This window comes from Miscanthus floridulus, chromosome 3, assembly GCF_019320115.1.
Source record: "Miscanthus floridulus cultivar M001 chromosome 3, ASM1932011v1, whole genome shotgun sequence".
Lineage (NCBI taxonomy): Eukaryota > Viridiplantae > Streptophyta > Magnoliopsida > Poales > Poaceae > Miscanthus > Miscanthus floridulus.
The window spans coordinates 125887567-125912268 of NC_089582.1; the positions used below are offsets into that span (position 1 = coordinate 125887567).

Genomic DNA, 24702 nt, shown 5'->3' on the forward strand with positions numbered 1-24702 from the left:
TCCTTATCAGCAGTGCTTAGGTCTAGTTGCTTCCACCGATCTTTTATTCTTTGTTGCTCATTCACCGTCAGGAATAGTGCCTTGCTTGATTGGTGCTGTTGCTGCACCTTAGATAGTTAATGACCTCAGACAATCATTTCTACCGTTTTGAGTAGCCAAGATGCTATCTTTTATATGCGATGATCTTGTGCTTGTTGACTTTGGTGAACCTAGAGATGGCAACAAGGAATTCCCCGTCGGGGAATGAGTCACCATCCTCGTCCCTGCGGGGGTAAAATTTCCCTGTCCCTGTCCCCGTTAAAGCTGGTAGGAGACGTTCCCTCCCTATCCTCGCTCCCGCCCGATTATTCTGTGCTCGACAGGGTCCCTGTCCCCGTGACTATGAAACACTCAATCAACTTAGGAGGCCAGGAGTTCACCTTTCATCGGCACCCAAGCCGCGCAGTGGGCAGCCAAGTAGCAACCCGCTAGCTTGGAAGCCCATCGTCACCCTCCATGGATTTGTTGCAATTGAATGGGACGGTCTTCAGCTTGATGACGACATGGATGCAACCGCGTGCCACCACCCCAGCGCCCCCCGTGCTCTAGTGCCTCTACGCCGAGAAGATGCAAGGCGAGGGGTGGATCTAGGAGGAACCTATGAGATTCAAGCGGTGGGATTGCGAGAGGGGCAGATTGGCAGGAAGTTGCACCTATCTGCGAGCGACAATCATTCCGGTGGCGGCGGCATGTGTTATTTTGGAATTTTTGGTCAAATTGGTGAGCTTTGGTACCTACTCGAAGGGTAGCAGTTAGCTTGTTAGGGCTTAGTGGCTGGATGGGCCTAGTACCTCCGTCCCCAAAAAAATTCAATTTTAGATGCATTCTTAGTTTTTGTGCCTAAAATTTGATCAAATATATAGGTAAATATATTAATGTTTATGACGCCTAATAAGTGTATTATGAAAATATGTTTCATGAATCTAATGTTACCTATTTAGTGCGATAAATATTAGTATTTTTTATATATATTTGGTCAAACTTGACATAATTTAGCGTAGCACTGTTCTAAAAGTTAATTCTTTCTTGGACGGAGGGAGTATTAGTTAGTGGGCTTTCCATGTTAGCTTAGGACAAATTCACATAACACTTTAGATGTTTACTTGGGCCAATTCATATAAATTACATACTACGTGGGGAATGGGGACGGCGAATAGGGAACCGTCCCTGTCTCCATGATACCCGACGAGGGAAACTTTCTCCCTGTTAATATCCCCGTGGGGATGAAATTACAACCATCCCCATCCCCTAAGAGCAAGTATAATAGAAGGCTGAGGTGGAGGGGAAAAAGGAGGAGAGAGAAGAAAGGTGGGCTGTCGGTTTGCAGCCAGCTGAAGCACAGGAACCAAGAAACTTTTGAGAGGAAGGGATGGACTATAAGTAAACCAACTACTATATGAGTTGGCTAATAAATGGGTTGTAAGGATCCATACAGTGAGCTGAAGGCTGTATTATTAGCCTTGCTATAATAGAGGAATCCTCCACAAGGAATCGGGAAACGCGGCCCATTGCTATCTCTAGGTGAGCCAATAGCTGCCTGAACGCTCTCATGCTAGTACCTCTTCTTTTTTTCTTTGAGAATTCAAGTAGATTGATCATTCTTCAACCAAGTCAAGTGCATAAAGGATGAGAGGGAGCAGCTCTTAGTGAAGGAGGATGAGATCAGACATAGATGGTAAGAGTATTTTGATAAATTGTTCAATGGTGAGAACGAGAACACCACCGTTCAGCTGGACGACTCGTTTGATGACACTAATAGGCACTTTGTGCGAAGGATTCAAGAATCGAAGGTCAGAAAAGCCTTGAAAAAGATGAAAGAGGGCAAAGCGATGGGCCTTGATGGTATCCCAATCAAGGTGTGGAGATGTCTCGAGGATATATAGCTATAGTATGGCTAACCAAGATGTTCAACAATATCTTTCGATCGAACAAAATGTCTGAGGAGTGGAGAAGAAGCGTATTGGTACCAATCTACAAGAACAAGGGAGATATCTAAAGTTGTACTAATTATCGGGAATTAAGTTGATAAGCCACACTATGAAGTTATGGAAGAGTCATCGAGCAGCGCCTGCGAGGAACGACGTAGATATCAACAAACCAATTTGGTTTCATGCTCGGAAGGTCAACCACAAAAGCAATCTTCTTAATAAGACAGGTTATGGAGCGGTTTAGAGAGCAGAAGAATGACCTCCACTTGGTTTTCATTGACTTGGAGAAGGCTTATGACAAGATACCAAGAAATGTTATGTGGTGGTCTTTGGACAAACATAAAGTCCCATCAAAGTACGTGACCCTCATCAATGACATGTACAACAATGTTTTGACTGGTGTTCGAACAAACGATGGTAACATAGGTTATTTCTTGATTAAAATTGGACTTCATCAAGGGTCAGCCTTAAACCCGTATCTCTTTGCCTTGGTAATGGATGAGGTTACCAGGAACATACAAGGGGATATCCCTTGGTGTATGTTGTTCGCTGATGATGTAGTGTTAGTGGACGCGGGAGTAAATAGGAAACTAGAGTTATGACGGTAGACTCTTGAGTCTAAAGGTTTTAGATTGAGTAGAACTAAAACCGAATACATGAGATGCGACTTTGGTGGAGTTGTACAGGATGAGGGAGATGTGAGTTTGGAAGGTCAAGTAGTGCTTAAGAAGGATACCTTTCGGTATCTGAGATCGATGCTACAGATGCGGACGTTAGCCATAGAATCAAAGCAGGGTGGATCAAGTGGCGACAAGCTTCTGGCATTCTCTGTGATAAGAGGGTACCACAAAAGTTAAAAGGCAAGTTCTATAGAACGGCGATTAGACCGGCTATGTTGTATGGAGCAGAATGTTGATCTACAAAGATTCGACATGTTCAACAACTGAGTGTTGCAGAAATGCGTATGTTGTGATGGATTTGCAGTCACACAAGAATGGATCGAGTTCAGAATAATGATATACGTGATCGCCTAGAGGTAGCACCAATTGAAGAAAAGCTTGTCCAACATCGGTTGTTGTGGTTTGGCCATGTCCAAAGGAGATCTCCAGAGACACCAGTGCATTGTAGAGTCCTAAGCCAAGCTAATAATATGAGAGGTAGAGGAAGGCCGAAATTGACATGGGAGGAGGCAATAAAAAGATATTTGAAAGCTTGGGATATACCTAGAGATCTATGTTTGAATAAGAGTACTTGGAAAGCAGCTATTGAAGTGCCTGAACCATAACTTGGGGCTCTTAGTGGGTTTTAAATCTAGCCTACCCCAACTTGCTTGGGACTGAAAGACTATGTTGTTATTATCGTCGTCGTTGTTGTAAGTAGATTGATCATTGAAACCAGAGTACAAAGATCAGAAAAGATCCTCGATTATAGATTTGTAGCTCCATATCTACTGTAAGAAACACGAACAGAACTTGATGAGAATAAAGCAAGCTGCAAGAGGGGTTGAATGGGTGATCCTACATGTATTGCTAGAGTACATATGATTGTGTTCATAGGCAGTACATATGATTGTGTTCATAGGCACTGATTGTGTCTATGAACTTTTAGAATCATTCAATTCTTCATATGCCTTTGTCAGAATGGATAGACCTGTCAACTTGTTTGGTGGTTATCACCAACTAAGCGAACAAATGTAGGTACCTTGTAATGTTGAACTTCGTGATGAAAGCACACAACAGTGATTGTCACCCCAATTGGAGTATCGCAATGGATGACCAACCTTCATCCAGTCTTGCCTATCATGTTCTGGTTAGCTAGTGCACTGCCATTTTACCACTTCTTCATGAATTGTGCCATCTTCAGGGCAACCATGCCATATTGGCATGTAATATTGTACTACCTCTATCCAGAAAAGGATGCAATTCTAGCTCTATCCTTGGTCAAACTTTCTAAAATTTGACCGAGATTATAGAAAAAAATATCAACATTGACAACACAAATATGTATACTATGAAAATATAGTTAATGATAAATCTAATGACACGTATTGGGTATCATAAAATAAAATATTGATACTTTTGTATAAACTTGGTCAAACTCAAAATTATTTGACTCGGTACTATGCTAGAATTGCACTTTCCTGGACGGAGGGAGTACTGTGCGATCCCTTAATTTGTGCAGAGAAAAAGAAATGTTGTGTGTGGCATTTTAATGACAATTGGTACAATGATGCTGGAGTAATCCCATAGTCATAAAATTTAACTTATCAAGTTGTTGCTTCGTGGAACGACATGTTTATGTTTATCTCACATCCCTCTCTCCACATCATAACAAATCATATGTGGTATTGCATGAGGCGACAATTTGGAAAACTAGAAGGATACCTCGCTTGTTTACGAGACTTCCTTAGAACTAAAGCTATTGCATGTATGAGTTGGACCCATGTTATTGTATCGGTTCTGGTCAAAATTGGGAAAGGTAATGAAAGAATCCAACAAAAAATAATAAAATATTAGATCAAACTATAAATTGATGGAACAACAAAACAAATAGCATTATTTGTGTGCCTTATATTTTTTGATAGATTGAAAATAGTAACACATATGGAGGATGACATGGATAGCTTGCATGAAGAGATTGAAAGGTAATGGGAGATGTGGTGTTTATAGCATCTCCAACAGGGACCCTAAACAGGGCTTCTATTTTGGTGCCAGAGCAACAGGGCCCTAACTCCCAACTCAAGTCCCTACTTTATGGAGGCCTCCAAATCTCTTCTCTCAGCCTCATCTCCCAGGGTGCATAGGAGCTCCCTACTTAGGATTTTTTTTCCGGTGTCTCTTTTTGTCCTGACTCTCGCTCTGCCGCCCTATTCCCCTCCCCCTGGGCGACTCCCCCGGTGAAGCCCGGCCTAGCGCGGCTCGCCTCCCGTTGCTTGTCCCATCGCCGGAGGCAGTTGACCCCGCCGTGGCTCCCCTCCCCGTGCAGTCTTCGATGCTCCTTGCCCTCAGCATGCCATCTCCGGTGCTCCTCCCTCCCTCCCTCCTCTCTCGTACCCATGGTGGATATGGCCGAAGGACGAGTGGTTTCCATATGCCAGTGTCTACTGGAATGGATTGAGGGCTGCTAGAGTAGATGCAAAAAAAACCCTCAATAGTAGGGGGAGCCCTCAAATCAAAAGTAGGGGCCTTGATTTGGGGAGTCCTCAAATCAAAAGTTGGGGCCCTGATTTGCGGACTCCTGCTGGAGTTGCTCTTAGTGGGGATGACGTGGATAGCTTGTATGTTGAGATTGAAAGCTAGTGGGAAAATGATATGGCATTTAGTGGGGGATGAGGTGAATAGCTTGTGTGGTGAGATAGAAAGCTAGTGAGATTTGTTTTTATTAGATATGTGGATGTAGATATAGACATAGATATAGATTACCCGTTCCACTACAAGCTCCAGATTCCATGAAGTGAGTGGCGCACCCCTTCTTAAATAGTGCCTTTCTTCAGGAGTTATCTGGGTAACTGTCCGTCATGTGCCATAGCTTTGTCTTTATTGGTCATGGTGCGCACTTGTGTGTTTTGCCTTTAAAGTTGTGATGCTAGAGATGCTCTCACCTCTACGACTTCCTCATTTCACTGAGTTTGTGAAAAATTGTCTGTCCTTGGTAGATGCTCAATGTAGTATGTTTTTGGCCTCTCTTTTTCTTGTGCCTGTACTTGCTATGCAGCTCATCCATTCTATTTGCACCATTGTGGATCATGATTCCCACAATTTTTTACTCTGACTTGTACGTCTCCTTGTCATGAGCCATTCTTCATCTTCTCTTTCCTGTAGTCCTTTATCGTCTGTTTCTTCACTTATGCTTTTTACCTTTTGTGATGTGATGTCATGTTCCTACTCCTACTAGCCTACTACTCCTAACTCTCAAGGCGCTTCTGTCTCAAAACTGCACCATTATGCTTATGCTGGTCAGTTAGGACTTAGGACTCATGGTTACTCTTTCCTTCCTTATAATTTCTTAGACCACATCTCAAGGAGCCTCTGTTTCAAAGCTTGCTGCTTCTAATGTTGCTGCTGCTAAGGAACCTTGCATGTGTTTCTCCCATCACGTGTAAGTAGGTCGATATGATTTTATGACACTGTTGGGTGTTACAAGGCTTGCACATGGGGTTTTTAGAGAGAGTGATCATGAATTTGATGAAACTTGTGCTCATGTGACCTTGTTTTTTTTTCTCGAACTACGCAGAAGAGCTGCGCGTCATTTCGTTAAGGTAGAAAAAACAGTACACGAGTCCAGTAGGACCCAAACCCGAGTACAAAGAACCAACACACACATCACACCTCACGAACTAATCTAGAAACTCGCCACAAAGAACAAGAAAAAAACGACCATTGACCAAAGGGCCTAAGCACCAATGGCCAGCAACCTGGGCATGAGCTCTTGGAGCTTTGAAGCCCTGCTGAACACCGGAGACCACCCTCCATGCTCACAGCCCTCAGCACCACCTGAAGACTCGGTCTCGAATTCTCAAACACGCAATCATTTTGGTGTTTCCAGATCTCCCATGCCACCAAGATTATTAAGGAGTTCAGGCCCTTACGCACTTCTTTTGGTACAGCTCTGATAACTTTTCTCCACCATCCAGAGAAACGACCCACTGAAAGATCAGATGTTAATTGTACTATGCTCAAGAGCTGAAAGATCGAAACCCAGACTTGGCGAGCAAACACACAGCCAACCAAAAGGTGACTGATTGTTTCCTCAGCCTGATCACAAAGGGGGCAGACCTCCGGGTGTGGCAGACCCCGTTTTGCTAAGCGGCCGGCCGTCCAACACCGGTTATGAACCACCAACCAAATGAAGAATTTGCAACGCAGGGGGGGCCAACTCTTCCAAATTCTTCTCCAAAGACTGAACTTGATTGTTCCGACGAAGAAGGCAGAATAAGCGGATTTGCTGCTGTATGAGCCTGACGGGGTCAATTTCCACTTAAACTGGTCAGGTACATCTTGTTGCAAGACTGTACCTTCCACCAAGTCCCAAACCTGAAGATATTCAACCCAAACTTGTACTGTAAGAGCCCCATTTATATCTCTGACCCATCTTCTATTTTGGACAGTTCGCCTCTTGGCTGTTCGTTTCGAGACTGTCCTGAACAGGTTGGGAGCCACCTCTGCCATGGTATTGCCATCTAACCAGCGATCAGTCATGTGACCTTGTTTGATGCCTTTGCTCAACAGGTGGTCTCTTTTGCTATCGAGTAGAACGATTAAACCTTGTCTGAAGTAAGTTTGGTAGCTTACAAGTGAACAACAAGACATTAGACCTGGCAGGTATTAAGGTTCGTCTACTTACCCCTTTCGAGTATAACCTCAGGTATTATCAGGCACTCGAATATCCCCAATACTATCTGAAGGACCTCAAGGTTGGTTTTGGAGGCGATTTTCTGACATGGTAAAATGATGTGGCTTAATCCCTTTGAGTATAAACTAGGTATCTGTCATCTGATTATTCAATATTCATCTAAATGGCCCCCAAAGCTGGTTTTGGAGTTGTTTCGCTGGCATGGCCACATTGTGTGTGGCTATGATAACACTTACTGTTCCTATATTTATTCTCTCTATTGTCTCTTTCACACTTACTCGGGTTTGTTGCTGCCCCAAGTACCCCCCTGGTCGCTACCCATCATGTCTATCCCATCCTTCACACTCGCGTAATCGCATTGCAAATAGCTGTCTGTTCCACATTCACCACGCTGCCAGATCTGGAGCGTTGCCTACTCGCTTTCCCGCTCTGATGCATGATTTGGTGCTTGAGCAGACAGACATCCATCTGTTGCCATGGAGGCCCACAAAGTGGTACTGTGGGAAGGAAGAAGGGAGAAGAAAGAAATGGTAGGGTGGGTCATAGTGAAAGAGAGAGAAGAGAGAAGCATGACATGTGAGGCCAATGCCGTCTCATTTTCCACGTCAGGACAACATAAGCCTGAAACCTTTCAGTTCTAAGATCTCTCTTTCTTGCCTGGACATGAAGATTTTCCTTTTGTAATGGTGAGTCATGGAGGTTACACGTGTCAGTCTAAATAAAGACAGGTGTCAAGCCTCATGGTCCTAGGCCTGCTAAGACGCCTTGTTAACTGTATTTGTGTAAATTCAAGATGGTGGCCTGATGCAGGTCAGGGCAGCTATATGAACATTCGTTATGAGTTATGACAAGTAGCAACAACTGATCCTTACCAAAGGAAGCAAAGAATAATAGACTTTTATTGCTCTCTTTCAATCCTTGCCATTTCCTGGTCATGACAATTCGTTATACCATATATGCCAGCAAACTTCATTTTAAAAAATACTCTGGCAAACTCCAAGCTTTCAAATTGATTTTTAAGAAATTTCAATTTTGATCATAGGTCATGTGCTGATCAACATGACTCCTGATCCCTTAAACTATTAGCTGACCTTATATTTGGTGTGATGCTTGTTATTGTTACTACATGAATTTGGACCAGCATGTTTTTAGTTTTTACCTTTTCCTTATGCCTTCAGTAGCTCCAGCTAGTTGATTTCTTCCCAAAGTCCCGGGCATAGTTTATGCCTCTCCAAACTCAGTGAAGCACACCATGCATTTTAAGGGGTTTATTGGAGTATGTTACATATGTGTATAGAGCCATTTCTGTTTTTTCTCACTCCTGTGTTTATTTATTTCACTATTTATCTATCAGCTTTAGTTATGCTAGTTACTTCTCTACTCTGTAACTATTTTGGCAAGAGTTATGTCCACACTGTCCTGTGAATGTTGACCTTACATGGCTTCATTTTTAAATTTCAGAGAAAGCAAGAATTGAGGCCCAGGTAAAGGCTGCTGAAGCTGCTGCACAATTAAAACTAGAGGAAGAGATGAGGAGGAAGCGCGAGCAGGAAAGAAAAGCTGCACGGCTGGCACTGCACATGGTACTTCCTGCTCACCATTTTCTTACCTGAAAAATGCTATGCTTGATGCCCCGTTATGGTTATTCACGCTGTTCTCCTTGCGTGTAGATGAAGAAGACCGTTGATATTGACAACAGCGACTTTCTGAAGGACCTGGAGAACTTGTGCCAAAAGTGGCAACTGAATCCTCCAAGCAAATTAATCGTAGACTTTGTCCATGGGATTGAGTTGACACAGGGCTTAGGGAGCCCACTGGAGGCACTTGGCCTATTCATGAAGAAAGATATCGAGGAAGAGGTCGAACATGAAATGGAGGACAGCGTGTCAACCTCCCAGAATGCTGATGTCGAGGAAGGAGAGATCAGCTGCTGTCAATAGTGTACCTCTCATTCTATGATTATGTGCGTGCTATGTAACCTATTCCACCACTGTGGCACTATGCAACCTCATAAGTGGAGTAAAAGAAGTTTGACTTCATGCATGTTGTCTGCTGTGTCATCTAACCTAGCTGCACCAGAATGTCTAGCGTATGTTGGAGTACAATAATTGGGCATTGCTGCCAGTTTTGTGGTTGTCATGTGGAGATGTGCTAATGTATGTTGTAGATGTTCCAGGTCTATTTAAACTGGACCTTCTGTAAAAAAAATACAAAAAAAAGAATAGTGACATATCAATGTATATTGTAGTTATATATGGTTACAGAAAGATGTTTGCCATTCATGCTGCTTTTTTTAAGGCCCGTTTCGCAGGCTCCGGCTCTTGGCGCAGAAGCAGTCAGGAGCTGGTGGAGCACCCTTTCGAAGTTACTTTTTTTTAGTGCGTAAGCAATGGACGCAGATGTTTTGTGAATCTGCCAAAATCAATTGATGCAAAATCTAGGTCCGATTCTCTCTCTCTCTTTTCTTTTCTTCACATGTCGACGCTGTATACATTCACATACACGTGTTGTTCTTACATGGTGCTTGTGCAGGCTACGTTACAAGTTCCCTCAGCCTAGTAACAAAATCACCTTGCCCGAGTATGGGAAGGGAATCATCTAAATATTGCCGTATATACATTTATGTGAACTTAAAATAAGTGGTTGCTGAAGTAATTGATTGAAATGAGTAGCATAATTGATGAAAATAATAGCACGAAAGTATTTAACAAAGTGGTTGTAGTTTAGTGGTTAGAATTCTATGTTGTGGCCGTAGAGAACTGGGCTCGAATCCACAGATGAGTTCTTTTTTCCCAGCAGGCACCAGGATAACTTTTTTTATCCCTTTTTCCGTCCGTTTTAGCAATTGATATCAATTTAATTTTTTTCACCGTCTTTTTTTTATCACCGTCCGTTTTTCCGTTTTAGCAACGTCCGTTGTAGCATTTGATATTTTTCATCGTCTGTTTTAGGTTTTAGCAATATTTTTTCACCGCCCGTTTTAGGAGGGGAATCATCTTATCCACCGTCCGTATAGCAATTGATATCAATTTTTTTATCACCTTCAAAAAAAAATTATCGCCGTCCGTTTTAGGAGAGAATCATCTTATCCATTAAGAGGCCATACTTGTTTCAAAAAATTAAGAGGCCATATCAAATATACAGCATAGTTTTAAAAGCTACATCTGCCAAAATCAATTGATGCAAAATCTAGGTCCGATTCTCTCTCTTGTTTTCTTCACATGTCGACGCTGTATACATACATTCACATACACGTGTTGTTCTTACATGCTGCTTGTGCAGGCTACGTTACAAGTTCCCTCAGCCTAGTAACAAAATCACCGGAGACTGTTAAAGTTTTATCAGGTCTTATCTACAAACCCATCTTCCTGGGCCTCAGATAAGTCGCGCCCTTCTTCAGGCCTGGCATAGCAACCTGTTGCTGCTGCTTAGCTCTCTTCTTCCGCTCCTTCTCCTTCTCCATGCGCGCAGCCTCGGCTTGCTCCTGCCTCAGCTTCTCCATCTCCTCCTCCATCGCCGTCTTCTCTTCCTTCTGCCTCTTCTTGTGGTCCAGAAGTGAGGTGTCTGTCTCTTTCACAGAGAAGAACATGGGGCCCATCTCCGCTAGCCATTGTGGATCAACTGCAGTGACACACTGCATGTACTCCTTGGTGGTCAGGACAAGCTCGTGGTAGACGACGTAGTCAGGAGTGTAGCCAAGGCCATATAGCGCACTGCTGGGGTGCAGGTGGCACGGCATCCCATTCCGGCAGTTGACGTACTCCCCAATACCCTTCAACCGGGCAGAGTTGTGGAAGTACGCAGAGCAGATGGCTTTCCTCACCACGTCCCATTCCATATGGCATGATGTCAGGGGGATCTTCAGGGTTTTCAGTATGTCCAGCAGCTGAGATCTCACTTCACGAGCCTTGCGGAGACCCTTGACATGGAGGAAGTGGTCGTTGCACCAGTCGCCTCGATACTGATTAGACTTCCACTGAAGATATACGTTCAGGAGTGTCAGGTGGTCAGACTCTGGGACAAAGAACTTCTCCCTTGCTGCATCACTCTCCTCTGCTCGGTCTTTTGGCCGGAAGAAGACTGAGGGCACTGATAGCATGGATACAATGGTCAGCACCTCATCAAGGCACTCTAGCTGCTCCCCCATAAGAAGCATTTTTGCCAGAGTTGGATCCAACGGGAACTCCACCATCTTCCAGCCAATTTCTGTAAGGCCACCAACATTGTTCAATGCACCTAACACCCAGAGTTGGTACATTGAGTTGAGGATATTCTCCTGGGGCGGTGGGTCCATAAAGTCAAAGTCAAGCAAGTTTTCAACTCTGAGGGATTTCAGTAAAAGCACCACATTCCCCAGGTTGGTCCTTTGGATCTCTGGCACAGGGTTAGGGAGCATCTCATTCTGGTAGGCTGATTCTGTGAACAGCCTGTAGCATGTGCCAGGGCCAGTTCTTCCTGCCCGACCTGCACGCTGGTCTGCAGCTGCCCGGCTGACGGGGAAAACCTGAAGGGCATCCATACCCATCCGTGGGTTGTACACCTTCATCTTCCCATACCCGGTATCAATGACATAGAAGATACCATCGACTGTTAATGAGGTCTCAGCAATATTGGTAGCAACAATGCACTTGCGAGCACCCTCTTCAGCCTTCTGAAAAATCTTGGCTTGCAAGTCAGCAGGCAACTGTGAGTAGATGGGCAGAATCTCTAGCTTGGGCACAGTCTTGGTGGATGATGATATTAACTGTTCCATACGTTCAGCAAGCGCATAGCAGGTAGCCTCGATTTCTTCCTGCCCAGTCATGAAGATTAGGATATCACCAGGGCCACTGGTTATGTGGATAGTCATGGCCTGCTTCACTGCCGCTTCCACGTAGTCCTCACATGGTGTTTTGCTGAACATAATGTTAACTGGGAATGTCCGGCCGGGAATATGGAATACAGGCACACTGCAAACAAAGATAGCAGTTACTAGGCTTGCAGAGATAAGTAAGGCGCAGATTTTACTTGGAGTAAAGGTACCTATAAGGTTTTCTTACCCTCCAAAGAACTTGGAGAATTTGTCTGCATTTAGGGTTGCAGATGTGACGATTAGTTTAAAATCCCGTCTACGTGCAACAACCTTCTTCAGTATACCAAACAAAACATCAGTATTGAGTGATCTTTCATGTGCTTCATCCATGACAATAACACTGCAAAAGAATGGGGTAAAAAACTTTAGTATGGCAAGCCATACTCAGACCATCTGAGGTACATCCCAAGTTATAAAAAATACTAAAGGTAGGGACAAGTTATCAACATACCGATATTTGTCGAGGTCAGCATCTTTCAAGGTTTCACGGAGAAGCACTCCATCTGTCATATACTGCAAACAACCCACAAATAATTTTGTTACTGTCAGGAAGACAGGAACTTCATGCTAAGCAACTAAACTTGACCAAAGGTAAGTAAATTTGACAATGTAAATCTGCACCAAGTTTCAGCCAATCAGTCTGACATGATCACAAACAATAGTTATTAGGCTACAAGACATGTTATTTGGGCTAAATATAAACCTTCCTATAGGCTATAACTGAGAGGAAACACATGTGGTCTATATTATCTATACTAAAGCCTGACATTATAGAAGGAAAAAAGATCTGAAGGTGCTTGAATTTTACCCTGTAAACAAGTCACAAGTAGTTTACCTTTATTATAGTGTTTGGACCAGTGACATCCTCAAACCGTATGGCATATCCAACTTTATCTCCCAGATCAGTCTCCATTTCCTCACTGACTCGCTTAGCAACACTCATGGCAGCCACACGCCTTGGTTGGGTACAGCCAACAACTCCTGTGGTAGTATATCCACCCTCGTGCAGATACTGAGTCAGTTGAGTAGTCTTCCCAGAACCAGTTTCACCAACAACCACAACTACTTGATTTTCACGCACAATCTGCTCAATAATAATATAAGATCAGGTTATGACCAAATTGGCTTTGCGATCACTTGAAACTAAATATACAAAAGCTAAAACTACTCCCTCTGTTCCAAATTATAAGACGTTTTGGCTTTTATAGATACATTGTTTTTACAATGTATCTAGACATAGCGTATATCTAAATGCGTTGCAAAAGTTATGTATCTAGAAAAGCCAAAACGTCTTATAATTTGGAATGGAGGGAGGACTCAAGCATTATGTATACACAAGGAATTCCACAGGCCATTCAATATAAAATTGTGAAAGTTGTTTAAATGAAAGGGCAATGATCTGCATCTTGCCCTTTCTCCTTGCGCATAGGTGTTTCTTCATCCATCAAAGCCATAGCCCAACGTTCCAATCCTTTTGGATGTTGAAACATGTATACGCGAAAGGGCCTCTGGTAGAGTTGGTTAGGTGGCTTGAGTAGCACTTCTAGGTCCTGGGTTTGACCCCCCATGGAAGCGAATTTCACGATGGGGTTACAAAATCCCCTCGTCTGTCCAAAAGCCTCGGTTGTGGTTGTTCTCACATGGGCTATGATGCCGCTATGTATGGGTGGGGCAGGGATTCGGGGGTCTCTCAACCTGCGTGAGAAGGTCTTCTTAATGCAATGCCCGGGGGCTATCTTACCCCCCACAGGTCGATTTTTTTTTTTTGAAATGTACAGTATACAGTAGTTACCAACAGCTTTCAGGTATAATAAATTCCATGAAATAGAGGAAAGTAAGATAAAAATCATGACAGAACTAAAAAACTCGTAATAAATGTACAAACCTGTAGCAGATCATCCCGGACAGTAAATATGGGAAGATACTGTCTTTGTTGAGAAAGGGATTTTGATTTTGCAAAATCACTGACAGCTTCTGCCTTATCCCTCAAATGTTGTGAAAACTTTGCTTCTTCTTTAAAATTAATCTCACCTTGGTCACCAACAACAGCAGTATCTGCATCAACCTGATTTTTCAAAGGTGAGTAGGAAACAACGACAAGGAATTGTCTTTCTTAAAACACATAAATACAAGTGGACATAAGTACCTGTTCAGCTGTTTTCTCAACACCCAAGATATTTCCAAGCTTAGATCCAGCAAGCTCCCAAAATCGTTGCCTTGATTTGTTCATGCTTTGCTTTTCACGGATTTCCCTAACCAGACTAGAACCTTTGCGTGCAATAATAGCCATATCAGATGTTGGGTCCTTCAGAGGCATTACAGGTTCTGCTTGTTTTGTGAATACAACTCTCCCATCCAGGAATGGAGGCTTTGTGTCTGCCAAAAAATAAGGCAATTAACTTGTCAGATTCAACTGCATCGAACTGCTGTAGAAAAGCAGAAAGACTTGCAACAAGTAAAAGAATAATATGGCCACACACATTATAGTATCTTAATGCAGTGTTATGTACAAATAATTACACAAAGGAAACATAGAGGGCCCCAGATTAGTGTGGATTACAAGGAACAGCCATCGTCTACTAGCCGTCGAGCCAAATAACTCAGTAATACAAACAGATCTAAAGATCAGATCAGTTAAAACCATTGTGCTGTTGATATCCCATCACCAAAATACTTAATGATTTTCACAAGAAATGTTAAAAAAAAACTCGGCCGGTGGGAGAAAGACTGCTCCCACTGCATCGCACTTGAGAAGAAGCACGCGCAAGCCGAGAAACACCCCAAAGGCCGGCTGCCCTGGACGTGCCACCGAGTGCCCACATGCATCTTTGCATCTCACTGAAAACGACTCATGTGGTTACACGTATAACACAGGATCACAGCTGGCGAGGGGTGTTTTTGTTTAACCCAGGCCTGCCTAAAATTCACTTCCATAGGGAAACGAACCTAGGACCTGGTGTGCTACTTGAGCCCTGCTAATCACTAATCAGTCAGGTAGCAGGCCTGTTCGCTTCACAAGAAATGCTTTATATTCCTTATAAAACTTTACATGAGAAACAGAGGGATGACTCCTAAGATGTATGTGTGATTTTCGAAGCTTATTGAATCACAGGTATGAAACTGCAAGTGCAAATAGAAGGAAGATGTGATAGGCAAAGAACATACCATGAACAAGAAGTATTACTTTCCGTTCCTCCTCATCATCAAATTCAGTTTGCACTTCTGTTCCTTTAACAGCTCCGGATCTCAACAATTGTCTATCCTCCCACTGAGCATTATCAGCAGTCATCTGTGACAGCTTTTTGCTTTGAGCAAGGGTCATCAGGCTACCATCTCTACGAGTCTGCAACCAAGAGAAATAGATGTCAAAACCAGAGTACTGCAAAAGCTAAGGCTACAGAAAATATTACTCCCTCCGTTCCTTAATATAAGCCATATAGTTTTTAGCACCAATATTAACGCACGACTTGAGGAAGGATGTGAGACCGAGAAAAAAAGGAAAATCAGGCCATCTTCTCTCTCCCAATCACATTGCTTCATAAATCTAAGGGATTGGTTGGGGCATGTGCTATGTACGGTGGGAAGGTTTCCAAACTAATCGGCGTGGAAGCTGATACGTACCTATATTTTGGAATTTTCTTTAGAAATCTATATGGCTTATATTAAGGAACGGAGGGAGTACAAACTACTCCCTCCAGTCACAAACTCACAAATAAGTGACATTTTGATGTTGTCTGAAGTCAATTATTTCAAACTTTGACTAGTACTTTTCATTATATTATAACCACAGAACATAGGAAATGTATACTTTTATCAAACTATTTCTCAAGACAAATCTACTCATATCACTTCCAAACATTCAAACTTAATAAGTGAAAAGTAATGTGTACTCGAGGGAGTACAAAGTTTACTAGAAACTAATTGAGATTATTGAAAAATGTTGAGTTATTGGCATATAATTTCAGCACACACAGTTTGACTATACTGAAAAGAACTTATATGAAAATTATAAACCATACCAAAAGATTAATACAACTTCCTTTGTGATGGTGCACTATACATGCTATACATCTCGTCAGGATCACAAATTTAATAGAGGTAAAATCTGATATGTTGCTGGACGATAGGAAGTCAAAGAATAAGATCAAGGCAATCAAAGCATGCGTCTAATTGCTGTTGTATTATCGTGTCCTACTTTCACTTCTTGCAGGCATTTCACTAGTTGACCATCAGGTGCTTACATGAAATGTGATACCAAAGTTCGGTAGGCCCAACTCTTGTTAGAAGCACGACATCATTGTTTTTTAATCGATGATCACAGCTTCATAGTTATATGTGCTCACAGTACTATGTCTGACCCATAATAAAGATTAAAGAAACAGAACTATGAAGGTTGTGATGGAGTATTTGGGACTTCGTAGTAAAATATAGGTACACAAATAAGGAACCTACCAGCTTCTTCGGCATCTCTGCTTCCTTCTTTTTGTAGGAATTATCATCTCCGTGATACATAGAATTATCACCATCGAACATGGTGGTGTGTTCTTCACAGTCATACCTGAAGAATTTGTAAAGGTTAGAACTAAGTAGTTAACTATATTTAATATTGTATCTTCCATGAGTAAAGAGTGTTGAGTCATCATATTCATTTCCCTTCACTAGAACACTAAAGAAAGTGCGCTATGGTGTATGAAATTGTGCTAAATAGTAAATACAAGTAGAAAATATTCACACATGGGATTTCAATATATAAACTAGTAATAGTAAGTATAAAAAGTTTACTTTGCCAAAGTAGCAGATAGCTCAGTAGTTAATACAAAATAAAAGGAGCAGACATTGCAGGAACAGAAAGCTTTTGCTTATATGTTTGCAATGCCAACAAATATCATAAAGCAACAGTAATATTGTCCTTCTGTAATTAAAAAAACTAAACAAGGTTTGTAAGGAAAATTACCATGCACGGTCAGCATTGTAGTCCATCTCTTGCATCATTTCCTCGGTTATCTCATAGTTCCTATCAGGATTTGAGGGGCTTCTATCAGCATCGATGACCTGGGATAACAAGGTAGCCGTTATAGACTTGTACCTTATGATAACAACATGTTGAGGAAATAAAAACAAAAAGACGAACTAAAGAAACATGGCATTCAAAGATCAACTCAACAGGTTGCTATCACTAAATTAACTTGGACTCGGGCATGATAAAACTTCACAATGTTGATTGAGTATACCTAAAAACAAAGATTAATCCATAAAAAGAGAACTAGTAACCTAACAGGCTATAAGCTATATATTTGTGAAAACTGTTTAGTCAGTAACTAACATGCCTATTGAATGACATAGAAACCATGACTGCACAGTTACATTTAAGCATAAATCAACCTAGAGAAAGAAGACATGCAAAAGGTGGGCGATGAGGTGCACCGTGCTGATTAATTAAATTACATGCAAAAGAAGACGTGTTAATCTGAACAAAAGCTCGTGGTTAATTAAATTATGATGTACAAAATATGATTCAAACTTACATTTGATAGCGTGAAATAAGTATGCTGCAGAAAATTGAATTCCAGCTTACATTAGAACTAGTTGTCGATGTAAAGGTAAGCTGGTGCGATCTTCCACTGGAATGTGAATAAGAAGACCCTTTTGAGGAACCAGAAGCACGTATTGGAGCAGGTGAAGGGGATACGTTATCCCACGGGGACGCTGGACATTAAGAACACAGAGGATATTAGTTTCATGATTTAGTTGGGTTACTGAGATGTCAACAGAGTATATTTACTACACAAAAACAAAGCAGTTTTACCGAAAGTCCTGTCTCAACATGCTTTACCTGCTGAACGTGGTGTATTCCCGCCTAACCAAGGAGACACCAAGCGTGCATCTGGGGATGCAGCAGCAAGCATAGGAGATCGTGTTGAAGACTGTCTTCGGGAGCCAGGACGATTATCACGGTAATCTCGACGAGGTGCATCTTCCCATTCCCAGCGTCCATCATCCCAATCAGATCTTGCTAATATTTGCAATGGCAATCATACTCCTATCAGTAAAATGTCAATTCAATGAGAAGAGTAATAAAGAATGCCAAGCTAAACAAGTACCAGGTGTTCTTGAGCTTCTTGAGCTATGCTCATGTCGACTTCTCTTGTTAGTATATTCAATCGATATAGACCTCCCACGCTCATCACGCCTAGTATGAGATTCTCTATCATCATGGTATCTTCGCCTTCCACTACTACTATAGCCAATGGATGCAGATCTCTCATGATCACCATGTTTATCACAGGATCCTCTATCATCATAATAATCATAACCACGAGGAGTGCCATGAGGACGAGAACCTTGAGAGCTTCCAGAGATGTGGGTCTGTAAATTAACAGGCATAGAAATTGACTTGTTAGTAAGGTCTAGTAAAACTAATGTAAAGCATTGATGTAATTTCCAAAAGAAGCAGGTGGGACTGTATATTGAAAGTTTCCATGTAATTAAGACCTCTTGCCGGTGGGGTTCATCCCGATGGCTGGGTGTTGGGGCCCTTTCATCTTTATCAGTGACTGTTGGTTCTGAAACAGAGAGAGAGAGAGAGATTTAGTTACAACTTAAAAATGAGTGGAAATGAATTACCATAAAACCATAGCACTAGAAGAGCATATACATTAGCTAATTTATGCAGCTCATGTATTTAGCTCAAAGAAAATGACGCACCATTCAAAGATGTTTTATCATCAGAACCGCTTCCTCGATAGCGGCGTGATGAGTTACTGCGAATCGCCGTGGAGAGGCTCGCCGCATCATTCTCTGTAGCTCCTGGCTTCTCATCTTCATCGATGGAACCTGCAGCAACAGCTACCTTGGGAGGGGGTGGCTTAAACACACTGCCGCCTCCTGCTGCCCGTTTCTTGTCAGCAAGGGTGTCAAGACCTGCCGAAGAACAGACCAAGAATTAGCTAACTAGAGCCATGTGAAGGCCAAACAGTAATCACTAATCAGTTCACAAGTCTGCGAATGTATTAATCAGGGTAAAGCAAAGCACATTCAGTAAACGCACCACACAAACACTGCACAGGCACATAATAAGTATATACCTAGGACAGACTTCCCTGCCGGCGGCCGGTACATGACCCGCTGCTTGTTCGTCAGAATTAGCCCCTGAGATGTGTCGTCCTCCGGGCCTAGGGTGGTCATCGTCGCGTCCAGGTCAACCTCCCCGTTCCCGTTCCCGTTCCCCTGCACGACGGAAACGAAGCAAACACGGAAGCAATATCGGCGTAAGCACAAACAACCTAAGGACTCGAAACGAACACGAATTAGCTCAGGTTAGCGTCCCCGCAGTTACCTCCATGGTGATGGTCGCCGGGGAGCGCTCGGAGTTCGTGGACCAACACTAAGTAACCTCGGATCGGCAGCTCGGGAGGTAGAGGGCGAGGGCCGAACCTCCTGCTGCTGCGGCGGCGGCGGCGGCGGGCTAGGGTTCGGTCAGCGCGCGAGCGGCATCCGGCGGGAGGTGGCGATGGCGTCGAGCGAAGCCAGGCGAGGCGGCGCGTCAGTCGAATTTGGGCTCCCGAATCTGGAGGAGATTGGAGGGGAGTGCCGGAGTGGGGATTGAGAATTTTTGTCGTGGAACAGGCGGGGTCAGGGTGCAAATTGTCAAAGCCGCGCAGGGTAAGCGAAGGCCCTGTTTGAAGTAGGTTAGTCATGTCGGTAGAGACTCTAGTCTAGAGCCTAGAGGGAGGGACGCCGACGGGTTTATAAGGGGGTGTTTGTTTTTTATTGAAAAATTTTACTCCTGTCCCATCGAATATTTGAACACATGTATGAAGTATTAAATATAGATGAAAAAAATAACTAATTACACAGATTATGGCTAATTTGCGAGACGAATTTTTTAAGCCTAATTAGTCCATGATTTGATAATGTGGTGCTACAGTAAATATATGCTAATGGTGGATTAATTAGGCTTAATAAATTCATCTCATAAATTAGTCTCTATCTATGTAATTAGTTTTATAATTAACTCATATTTAGTTCTCCTAAATAGCATCCGAATGTCCGATGTGATATGGACTAAAATTTAGTCCATGGAACCAAACACCCCCTAAATCGGGTTTTTTGAACTAGACTAGAAACTTTTTTTCAGTAGAGCAGACTTCTTATAACCAGCAGTCCAAACGAACAGGATTTATCTAATGGGTACACGCTGAACACAAGCAGTAATATTAGTAGGTGCTGTCACCGGGTGACATATTTTATTGTTTCTACCGCCGGACGGCCGCAGCACTGCTTAAGTAGTTGTTAGATTTTCAACGTACAATATATTCCCCTAATTTGCTAAAAATTCATGTCTAATATCACGTGGTTGTTAACAATACATATATAAGTAATTCAATTTAGACATTTATAGTTATCAGTTTTAAGACTCTCTTGTTGTATTTTTAGTCACGTTCAGACATCCCTGTTAATGGAACCTAAAAAAACATCTTATTTCTCCTCTACACCTGAAAAGACCGTAACATCATCATCACGTGACGATACCAGCTCTCAATCCTTGCTCATGTGTCCGCGTCCGATAAAAATCATCCTTCACTCATAGCTTACGCATCCAACATCCTATCATGTTCCAATAAGAAAAATAGATCCATGTGTCCGCAGCTGACATGATTTTTATTATTTTCTATAAATCCATCACAGTAGGTGTCAAAAAAAAATCCGTGCGTCGGTGCAATACACGGACATTTATCTAGTATATATATACATAAAACAGTTCAGCATGCCAGAATAAAAAAACTGACGCTCAAAATTGGATCATAACTCTATTTTATGGAATAACAATCAACATCTATGCATATTTATAAAAGCATCTCTAATAATTCTATAAAAATCACTTTGCTGAATTAATGATCGTCCTGCACCACTAGGCACGGCTACCATCAGCCAAGCGAGTGTAATGAATTTTGTTGGTGGCGAGTGTCAGTGAAATTTGTTGGCTACAGAACTACTCATTCATCCGTTCTAAATTATAAGTTACTTTGATTTTTTTATTCATCATCTTATTATGTATCTAGACATATTGTTATATCTAGATGCAAAGCAAAATGGATGTACAAAAAAAATCAAAGCAATTTATGATTTAGAACAGAGGGGTATAATTATATTTCAAACAGAAAAATGTTACTCCCTTCTTCCTATAAAATATTGATGTTCAAACCATTTTAAGCTTAAATCGTAGAAAATAGTAACGATATTTACTATGTCAAACCGGGCTTAATGTGGTACAAATTAATATTTTATTTATAAATTTGATCAAATTTAGAATATTTTGGCTTAGGGCAACTAATATTCTTGGTCGAAAGCAGTAGATGAAAAAGTCTGACATTTGGAATTCCTCATGAACTTTTTACTAATAGATTATTTATAGCTACTGTTGGAGATGCTTAGAACAGTTTAATACAAGATCTGGAGTTGTTGGTGCAAATTTCATCCTTCCCTAGACACCTGACACCTGAGTCCTAAAAGCACGTTATCCTGATGTGGCACCAGTGGAATGAGAGGAAAAGTTCGTGAGGGAGAAAGAAGACGCTCTATGGCTGATCTAGCTTTTTATCATCAATACTCAAACTCAAGAATTATTGAAACTATTTGAGAGGGGTCAGTTAGCAAAACAGAAGACCAACCATATTATTGGAAAAAGGCCGGAGTCAGACGTGCAGAAGCTAAACTCAGATGGAGCCTATATTTACCTATACAAGCCGGAGGTGCACGCCCGACAGAGAGCTGCGCCACGTCGCCCTAAAATCCTTCAGCCGTTCGATTCCCGATCGATGCTCCGTATTCGCTCCACCGCCCGCTACAGTTCGCCGCCCCCTCCGCAAAAATATCTCCGTCTCTCCCCCTCCTCATCCTAGATCGAAAAAAAAACTCTTCCTTCGTCTCCCTCTCTCGGTCTCTCCCGAGGCCGCGCCCCTTCCTCACGCTACCCGCGCCTCCGCCGCTTCCGCCCCGTCGTCCCTTCCTCTCTCCCTCCCTCTCCCTGCCCATCTCGGCGGCGGCCGGCCCTCGGCGCGGCGGCGCCCACCCTCCTCCTCCTCCTCCTCGCCCCTCCCTCCTCGCGCCGCAAGGGCGGGGCGACGGCGGCACTTGCCGGGGTGCTGCGCCGGTGCAGCGGGTCACCGTGGCGCCCTGCGTCGGCCCTCGCGGCAGCCGTCCTGGGCGACACATCGGCCTGGGTGGCTGGCGCCCGGTGCTTCCGCGATGCCGACCTAGGGTTCTGTGCGGCCGGCTGAGGCGGCGGTGGAGGCAGACCGGTCATGCCCCAGCGCGGCGCGCGGGCCCTGCCGCGACAGGACGGCCGCGGGCAAGCTCAAACCCTAGGTTCCGCGGTCACCGTACTGTGGGGCCCGTCCGCTGTCGCCTTGCTCAGCTCCCGGCGGAGGCGGGATCCGTTGCCATCTCCACGCGTCGGGGGGCCTGCGTCTTCTCCGCCTCACCGCCGTCTCACCGCGCCTCCGCCGACCGCAACCCCGGCATGCGGTGCCGCGGCATCCGTCGGCTGCCAGCGCCGGTGGATCCCTGCTGCGTGCGGCCATGTAGGTGACGCCACCCTGTGCGAGCGCACCGGCTCGAGCTCACCCGGTGTCTGTGCCCCCGAAACGGCTGTGTGCACGACAGCGGCGTTGTAGCAGGCCGCCGTCAGTGGCCGTGGCTCCTCCGCAGGGGCTGGTGCAGGTGGTCTACACGGCTCCACTGTTTCCTCGTGTTGTTCGCTCGCACGTTCGCTCCCAGTCCCCTCCCTTGTTTTACCTCTCTTTAACTCTCCTCTTGCATGATTTTTCGCTGCATGTGACATTTGGAGCTGGGAATCTTGGTCAGAGGAGACAAATGAGCAAGGCAAGGTCATTTTCAGCCTAGATCTATTGTTGTCTCCTTGTCTTACCAATCTGCATGCTACTAACGATTGTTTTGCGTTTTGTAGGCTGTGGCTGTTGGATTTTGAGAGCGGCCAATTATTGTGCCATACATCTGAGAATGTGACCTTCTACCCTGTAGTCCTGGTGGTTTCTGCTTCAGTGTTTTCATTTTGGTCACCTTCAATGATGGATACACTTTTCTCTTCCTGCTACGTTTTACTTTGAGGGAATGGGCTACTACAGTGATGATTATTGTAGTGTTTGATGCAATGATCATGGCCTATCTTTCCATGCTCTACATCTCCTCCTTCTTTTTCATAACTAATAAGGCGATGCTCATGAGCTATGATGATTCTTCCTTCGTTTTACATCTCTCTGCTATGTCCATAACTCAGGCAATGATCAGAGGCTGTTAGATTCTATTTTTTTGCCAACTGTTCTGTGGTGATTAAGGCCACGGTGGTTGTTCCTATTTTTTATGCATCTCTTCCTACCTGTTCGAATTTGTGTTGTTTGGAGACACCAGTGAGGGGTAATTTTTATTGTCTATCGAGTCACATACTATTCTGTGGTAATTGAGGCGATGGTGGTTGTTCCTGTTTTTTTATGCAGCTCTTCCTACCTGTTCAAATTTGTGTTGTTTGAGCGATAATTTTTATTGCCTATCGAGTCACATACTATTCTGTGCTAATTGAGGCGCTGGTGGTTGTTCCTGTTTTTTTATGCATCTCTTCCTACCTGTTCAAATTTGTGTTGTTTGGAGACACCAGTGAGGGATAATTTTTATTGCCTATCTAGTCTCAGACTAGGCAGCTGCAATTATCTCTTAGTTATGAAATCGCAGCTTCTGATGACGCTGCCTGCTGATGATTGCCTTTCGTTTTCCGCTCATGCTTGCTTATGATCATTGTCTGTGATGTCGATACACACGTATGTGCAATCTGAGCTTCTGTTATTTACTGCCTGTGAACTGATACATATATTCTTGTTCTTTCTAGCCTTATGATCCTTGCTTGTGATCGTCGCTCTCTGACGTCAAGTTATATGTTGTTGCCTCTGAGCACATGCCCTATTCCCAATGATTACATCGTCAAGATTTTGGTTCTCCTGTTCCTTCGAATTTTCGATACATCTTAATTATTGCACTGGTGTTATGTGAACTCAGGTGGGGTGACTGCATGCCTGAAGAAGAGGCACAGCAAAGGTCATTGTTTTCTTGCTTTGGAAGTTCATCTAATCTTAAGTTTATTTCCAATCTGGTCTAATTTATTTATTCCTGTAAACCGCGTCAGCTTCTAGGGTAGAAGCACCATCCACGTCGCCCTAAATTGTCCCAGCCGTCCAATCTCCTCCACCGATGGCTCAGCTTGTCCCCGCTAGATTTTTTTGAAGCGGCTTCTGCCCGGATTCGCGTCGAAGCGGCTGCCTTCTCCTCGGCTCTGTCTCGCTTCTCCGGCCGCCAAAAGGTGATAACACTCTGTTTAGTTCTGTTACTGCTCCTATATGCACCAATATGCCATTCTCTGTTTATATGTGCCCATGGTTCGGTGTATGTGTTAAATTTATAGACGATACAAAGATATATTATGACGAGGGCTTCATAGTACAGTGTGCATGCTACTAAAAA

The 24702-nt window shown here is 43.3% G+C and overlaps 2 protein-coding genes across 2 annotated transcripts; one reads left to right on the plus strand and one right to left on the minus strand.

The window, feature by feature from the left end:
• The first annotated feature begins 419 nt into the window (after window positions 1–419).
• On the plus strand, window positions 420–9586 carry LOC136542365 (transcription factor GTE9-like). The gene is made up of 3 exons (XM_066534756.1): window positions 420–759; window positions 8781–8902; window positions 8990–9586. The coding sequence occupies exons 1-3, from the start codon at window positions 543–545 to the stop codon at window positions 9257–9259; spliced, it is 609 nt and encodes a 202-aa protein (XP_066390853.1). The 5' UTR covers window positions 420–542; the 3' UTR covers window positions 9260–9586.
• Window positions 9587–10467: 881 nt separating this feature from the next.
• Window positions 10468–19858, minus strand: LOC136542358 (pre-mRNA-splicing factor ATP-dependent RNA helicase DEAH7-like). Its single transcript, XM_066534749.1, has 16 exons — window positions 19508–19858; window positions 19257–19398; window positions 18877–19092; window positions 18664–18734; window positions 18273–18537; window positions 18005–18184; window positions 17747–17877; window positions 17126–17223; window positions 16624–16729; window positions 15337–15514; window positions 14318–14547; window positions 14057–14236; window positions 13007–13255; window positions 12623–12684; window positions 12359–12511; window positions 10468–12268 (listed from the first exon to the last, which is right to left on the minus strand). Exons 1-16 carry the CDS (start codon window positions 19511–19513, stop codon window positions 10672–10674), a joined length of 3864 nt encoding a protein of 1287 aa, XP_066390846.1. The 5' UTR covers window positions 19514–19858; the 3' UTR covers window positions 10468–10671.
• Window positions 19859–24702: the final 4844 nt, after the last annotated feature.